This window comes from Sorex fumeus, unplaced genomic scaffold (genome assembly GCF_029834395.1).
Source record: "Sorex fumeus unplaced genomic scaffold, SorFum_2.1 ptg000063l, whole genome shotgun sequence".
NCBI classification, from domain to species: Eukaryota; Metazoa; Chordata; class Mammalia; order Eulipotyphla; family Soricidae; genus Sorex; species Sorex fumeus.
In genome coordinates, this window is record NW_026606120.1 from 54,804,061 (window position 1) to 54,811,206 (window position 7,146).

Consider the following 7,146-nt stretch of genomic DNA (forward strand, 5'->3'; position numbering starts at 1 on the left):
GTCAGGAGAAGCCCCTGAGCACTGCCTGGTGTGGCCCAACCCTACATTTGCCCCCACCCTCAGCAAACGATCTCTTGCTATTGTGGCCGTTGTTGTGTCAGGCTGTCTTACTTTTGGGTTGGTTTCTTAGCAGCCCTCTACAAGCCTGAGCTATGCTGAGTACCTGTCCAGCTTCTGCAGAGTGAGGCTGGATCCTGAGAGTGCCACCTCTGGCTACTGTCCCTGGGTGAATCCAGCAGGCATGAATGAGGCCAGAATAGGGCATGCATTGTCTTTAATCGAAAGCAGGACAGCTCCTGGGGAGTGAGAAGAGCTGCTCAGAGCTGGGAGTGAGAGGAAGGTCTTGGCCCAGCTGTGTACTACTCCACTACTTCTGGGTCACTTCTACTCCTGGAGGTTCTTTTTTTAAAATTTTTTATAATTTTATTTATTGAATCACCGTGAGAGCAGTTACAAAGCTTTCAGGTTTAAGTCTTGGTCATACAATGAAACACCCATACCTTGAGCAGTGCCCATTCTCCACCACCAAAAACCCCAGTATAGCCCCATCCCATACCTCCCCCCTACCTGTGGGGCAGATGATTTCCATATTACTCTCTCCCTACTTTGATTACATTCAATATTTTGAAGCCAGACCCACCATTATTATTTGGGATTTTACCCCAACACTCATATCTGCTGAAAAGGCAACAGTAAACAATTTGTTTTCTATTGCTAGTTATAAATAACATATGATGTCATGGGCTGCAGTAGTGGCTGCGCGATTTTGAAATTTCGAAATTTTAACAATTAAATCTGGAGGGATTTCTGCCAAAACCTGCTTACTCCTGGAGGTTCTTGATGTGATTCTGGACCCATCTGTCACTGGGATTGGCACAGATCAAATAGCCTCTTTTGGTGATGAAGCTATGGAGCAAGATATAGAAGGATTACCAGTGAAAGGGTTTCCTTCTCATTTTCCCCAACCTTTCCCAGATTTCTAGCCCAGACCATCTTCTTCCTTGTCAGAGGCATTCAGGGTCTCCAGGCTCCTCTCTGACATATTCTTTTTAAACCCATCTGATGTTCCTGCTCAGGAGGTGCCCTCCTACCTCCCGTTCCCCTGTGCATGCGTCCTGTCCCTTCCTGGGGTCAACTTCTTCCCAGTTCCCAGCCAGGCCAGAAAGACCTCAGGTGGCCCCTTTGTCACCTCCCTCCATCCCTGTGTTGGCATACCTGAGAGCCATTCTGGGTAGCCCCCATTCTGGATCATTCTGCCCCCTTACCCCTCACCCTCCACCTCCTGCCCTCTGGCTCCTCCTTGTCCCCTACTATGACATGTGGTGCCACCTACATGATTCCAGGCCTGGAGCACTGGCTGCTGGTCTTGTAGTAACTGTCAATTAGTCGCAGTGGGAGGACACGGGTAGCGAACTTCAAGCAGCAGTCGGTGGGTTGGTAGGGGCCTCCTGAGGAGCAAACAGGGTGGCGGGAAGCTGAGATGGGGAGGGTCTCGTGAAAGCGGAGGGGGCTTACTAAAGGGGAGGGCTGCTGCTGCATGGGCAACCCAAGGGAACGGAGGCTGAGGAGGAAGGATGAAGATGCTCCTGCTGGGTTTAGAGCTGGGGTGATGGAGAAACCTGAACCCTGTCTCCTTGTCTCCTCTACACTATTCCTCAGCCTCTTTCCCCCCTTTATCAAGAACCTCCCTCCTTCCCTTTCCTCAATGCCTTCTGGGAAGATTGGCTAGGATTTTCATCTTAGATAAAGGGCTGTGAAGCCCATGGTGAGGGCGAGGGTGGAGGGTACCAATTTGCAGAGGTCCTCCAAATCGAAGGACTATTCCCAACAGAGATGAGAACACAGCCCAGTGGGAATATGGATGGAGTCCCTCCAAAACCCGACATCCTGAACGGGGCCTTCTGATACCATACCCGTGGCCTGGAGCCAAGACACCTCACCTTGCTTATGCTGGCTTGATGCCCTCCATGTCCTCTTGAATCCCCTCTCAGATTCCTCACCTGGCTGTGTGAATGTATACAACTCCTGTATCTTAGAAGGTGCTGGTATGTTTGAGAGTGGAGACTTGGGTATATGGCTGAGTTGAACTCTTCTTTCTGGATTCCTCTTGGATTCCTCACCTGACAGTGCAATCCTTGGGGTGAGCTGGCTTTTGTACTGAGTCTCTTGCCGCTCAGAAGGTGCTGACATGTTTGAGAGTGGAGACTTGGGTGAAAGGCTCAGTTCAGCTCCTTTTTCTGGCTTGTGTATTAGGCCTTTGAATAAGTTTCAGAGTTTAAGAGAAAAACAAATTCCTCAGCATTAAGGGCACTGTGATTTTATATTTATTTATATGGGCTAGAGGGATAGCACAGCGGTAGGGCGTTTGCCTTGTGCACAGCCAGCATGGCGGAGCCAGGTTCGATTCCTCCGCCCCTCTCCGAGAGTCCAGCAAGCTACTGAGAGTATCTCCCTCGCACAGCAAAGCCTGGCAAACTCCCCGTGACATTTTTGATATGCCAAACACAGTAACAACAAGTCTCACAATGGAGACGTTACAGGGCCTGCTAGAGCAAATTGATGAACAATGGGAGGACAGTGCTACAGTGCTATTCTATTTATTTATATATTTTTGAATTTTGGGTCATACCTGGTGGTGTTCAGAGCTTACTCCTGGCTCTGTGCTCAGGGTTCACTCCTGGAGGTGTTTGAGGGACTTTATGGAGTGCTGGAGACTGAATTCAGGTCTGCCACATGTAAACCCACTCTGCCATTTCTCCGACTTTCAGGAAAAGTCTTTTAGTTTGTTTATTTTTTGTTTTTGGACCTCACCTGGGGTTGATCTGCATTCAGAAATTACTCCTGACAGTGCTAGGGAACCATATGGGATGCTGGGGATTGAACCCCGGTGGCTGCATGTAAGTAAAGCCTCCTACCCTTGTACTATCTCTCCAAACCTTCCATCCCTTCTCATGGTAAGTTTTTGTTTTGTTTTGTTTTTGGGCCACACCCAGCAATATTCAGGGGCTACTTATGGCTCTGCACTCAGAGCCACATGGGAGGCATTGCAATCAGGAATTACACCTGGCAGTGCTCTGGGGACCATATTGGATGCCAAGGATAGAAGCTGGGTTGGCCGCATGCAAGGCAAACACTCTATCCACTGTACTACAGCTACAGCCCCGACCCCATGGTATTTTTTTAAGGACATAAAAGAAATACTATGAAATTTGTATGAAGTCATAAGACTCCCAGAATAGAAAAAGCAGTGCTGAGAAAAAAAATGGGAGGCATTGCATTTCCAGACTTTCATCTTTATTACAAAGTTATAAAAATTAAGACTGCCTGGCACTATAACAAAAAAGACTCTCTGAAATGGAATAGAATTGATATTCTAGAGATAAACCCTCAGATGTATGGGCAGTTGATTTATGACAAAAGGGATGAGGTGCATGAAGTAGAGCAATAGAAAGCCTCTTCAACAAATGATGCAGGGGAAACTGGACAGCGCATCTCCAGGAATAGAATTATATTCCTATCTCCTGTCCAAGTACTAACTAGGCCTAATCCTGATAAGCTTCTGAACCAGACAAGATTGGGCGCATTCAGGATGGTATTGCTACAGACCGTATCTCTATTTCACACAATACTCAAAGGTTAATCACACAATACTCAAAGGTTAATTCAAGAAGGGTTATGACCTTGATGGCAAAACTTTTTATTTAAAAAGAGGAAATATTTTGAGATCAGACAGGACTCTCAAGATCCTTGATCTCAGAAGTGTCTTCAATGATATGACCCCATGGACAAAGAAAAATAAAAAATTTCTCTTTCTCTGTCTCTCTCTCACACACAGAGCTCTGAGAAAAGATGAAATCTTGCAGTTGGAATTAGAGAAAGTCATGCTAAGTGAAGTCAGAAAGAAAAAAGACAAATATCAGATGACAGATGATCTCTCTCATAAATGGCATAGAAAGAAATGCAGAGATTAGACTGTTGCCAGTGGACACAACCCAGAGATTTAGGTCTATGGGACTGTGAGCTGAGCCTGAGAAGGACAGGGGTATGGTGCTTTGAAGTGGAGCCATCTTGCCACACGGAGGGAGGTGTGTTGCAGTGACACTGCAAGCATAAAAAAGTTACATTGGTAGTATCGTGACAAAATAAAAATTCATAATTAAATTAAACAGGCAGGATCCTGCCCGACCCCCCGCCCCCGCTGGTACGGCATAGCTTTGTCAAGTTACCCTTGGAGTATTCGATATGCCAAAAACAGCAACAATAACAGGTCTCAATCCCCCTGACACCGAGAGAGCCTCCAATATAGCAGCGTTGGGAAAGACAAGAAAGGAGAGGCTGCTAAAATCTCAGGGCTGGGACAAATGGAGAAGTTACTGGTGCCCGCTCAAATAAATCAATGAACAACGGGATGACAGTGCTACAGTGATACAGTGAATTAAATTAAAAAGTAAATAAGGGGCTGGAGAGATAGTACAGTGTTTGCTTTGCACCAGGTAATCCAGGCTATATATATATATGTGTGTGTGTGTGTGTGTGTGTGTGTGTGTGTGTGTGTGTGTGTATAGCACTGCACTGTAGTACTGTCATCCCATATATATATATAGTCCCTTGAGCTCCACAAGGAGTGATCCCTGAGCAAAGATCCAGGAATAATCTCTGAGCACCACCAGGTATGACCCCAATGACTCCCAAATCAAACAACTAACCAAATAGCACTGTAGCACTCTAGCACTGTCCTCCCGTTGTTCATTGATTTGCTCGAGCGGGCACCAGTAACATCTCCATTGTGAGACTTGTTACTGTTTTTGGCATATCGAATCCACCATGGGGAGCTTGCCAGGCTCTGCCGTGCAGGCAGGATACTTTCAGTAGCTTGCTGGGCTCTCTGAGAGGGACGGAGGAATCGAACCTGGGTTGGCCATGTGCAAGGCAAATGCCCTACCTGCTGTGCTATCGCTTCAGTCCAACTAACCAAATATACAAAATAAATACAGTTCATACACATGTGCATGTGTGCGTGCATGTGCGTGCACGTGCGTGCACGCACACACACACACACACACACACACAGCAGCTTATCCTAAGAAATGAGCTGAGGACCCAGGGAGGTGGCATACTCGAGGCGCCAAGTTCAATCCCTGGTACCACGTGAATGCCCTGTGCATTGCCAGCTGTGGCCCTGACGGCCCCCAAACACCAGTGGGCCACCACAACCTGCATTGCTCCTTCCCTCCTAGCAATGAGACCAGCCAGCCAGGCTGAGTATTTCTGGGAGTGATCCCCCAGGTCCTGATCACCACTGTGGAGGCCTCCCTATCCAAGCCGTGACACAGTCATGGGGTAGGACTGGCCCAAAGCCCAGGAGTTAAATGAGCAACAGAATCCGAGGTCTCCGGGGGCTGCTCTTAGATCCTCTGGGAACCGTGTTCCCACAGTGGCACAGGGACCCTCCCTTTCTGGCAGAGAGATGGACTGAGGGATTGGGAGGCAGGCTGGCCTCCACCGGGGCTGGACAGTCAGGGCTGGGTCCTGGGAGGACCAGGAGGAAGCTGGTCGAGACCTCATGTCTCCTAAGCTCCTGCAGCTTATGTCCCTGAGACCTGGGTCCTGCTCTCTCCCCACAGCCCCTGGGGACAGATGGAGGCAGAGTGGGGCGCTCACCTGAGGAGGATGTCACTGCCGCCTGGGACCCGAGGGTGAGGGGGATGGCAGTGAGGAGCAGGAGAGGGAGGAGCGAGACAGCAGCCATGGATCCTTGCATCCTGGGGGCAGCCCCTCAGGGCTGAGATGGCCTGGGGCAGGGAGCAGCTGCAGCTTCTGGGCAGATAGAGACAGCGCTGGGAAGTGATCATCAGGTCAGTGCTGCCTTTGAAATAAGGGAAGCAGGATCTCAAACGGAAGTCAGAACCACGGCATGCCTCAGCAATTTCGTATTTTGTGCATCTTGGAGGGTGGAGTGAGGGAGGCACAGGAACCAGGGTTTTGAGGAGGAAACTGCCTCTCCCTCCTTTCCCAGAAGCCTCCCCTGGGCTCAGGCCCTGCGCATGGTGGCCGGGGTGCACGCTGAGACTCAGCCAGCCACATGGCCAGGCTGGGATGTGTCCTGGGCCTGATCACACTTACTTTCAGAACTCAGAACAAGGCCATATCTTCACCTGGAGACAGTTTGGGGTGATAGATAGGATGAGGAGTCCCCCAAGTCAGGGTGGATGTGTGTGTGTGTGTGTGTGTGTGTGTGAGAGAGAGAGAGAGAGAGAGAGAGAGAGAGAGAGAGAGAGAGAGAGAGAGAGAGAGTGTTTGGGACACTCCTGGCTGTGCTCAGGGCTTACTCCTGTCTCTGTGCTCAAGGATCACTTCTATCAGACTCAGGGACCATATGGGATGCTGGGGATGTATCCATGCAAGAGAAGCCCTTATTTGTTGTACCATTGCTCTGGGCGTCACACATGCAAGGCTTGTGTTCCATGTTCTCTACAACTGAGTATATTTCTGACCCTCACTAAGCTCTTTTTTAAGTCCCATTTAGTGTTTTGTATTTTGTTATTATGGTTTGCAGTACAGCTAATATGATTACTCTATGCTATGTTGCCAATGCACTGTGCTCACCATCAGAGAGCCCGTTTCCCTCCACCAGTATCCTGACGTCCCTGCTCCCCTCTGGCAGAAACAGTTCTCAGTGCTGCAGCACTGTCTGAGTTTGTTTCCACTGGCCATTGTCTGAGTCCTTCCTTTGCCTCCTTCTGGGCCTTATGAGTGAGATCATCCAATATTTGTCTCTGACTCTTTTCACTTAGTGTGACTGCCCTTCCTTCCCATCTTTTACACCCTGGTTGAAGTGATCTGCAGGATTTCTTTTTTGGTCATAGATATGTAATATTTCCCTGTGTATGTTGACACAGTTTCTTTAGCCACTTGTCTGTGTCTGGGCACATAGGTTGTTCCAGATCTGGGCTATTGTGAATAGTGCTGATATGAATAGAGATATGCAAATATGTTTATATATGAATGTTTTTGTGCTCTTGAGAACCTCGCTAAACTTTTTTTTTTTTTAAACTGAATCACCATGAGATGTACAGTTACAAAGTTGTTTCTGGTTGGGCTCCAGTCATACAAAGTTCCAACACCTATCCCTTCAACAGTGTTTCA

The 7,146-nt window shown here is 48.4% G+C and overlaps 1 protein-coding gene across 3 annotated transcripts; it reads right to left on the reverse strand.

Moving 5' to 3' along the window:
* Positions 1 to 417: 417 nt before the first annotated feature.
* On the reverse strand, positions 418 to 5,849 carry LOC130035745 (C-C motif chemokine 3-like). 3 transcript variants are annotated; one of them, XM_056127629.1, is made up of 4 exons: positions 5,662 to 5,849; positions 2,121 to 2,255; positions 1,334 to 1,448; positions 418 to 906 (listed from the first exon to the last, which is right to left on the reverse strand). In XM_056127629.1, exons 1-4 carry the CDS (start codon positions 5,759 to 5,761, stop codon positions 822 to 824), a joined length of 435 nt encoding a protein of 144 aa, XP_055983604.1. In that variant the 5' UTR covers positions 5,762 to 5,849; the 3' UTR covers positions 418 to 821. The 3 variants fall into 3 exon arrangements, with proteins under 3 accessions (XP_055983604.1, XP_055983603.1, XP_055983602.1); XM_056127628.1 differs by having other exon boundaries at positions 2,001 to 2,255; XM_056127627.1 differs by having other exon boundaries at positions 1,941 to 2,255.
* Between the last annotated feature and the right edge of the window lie 1,297 nt (positions 5,850 to 7,146).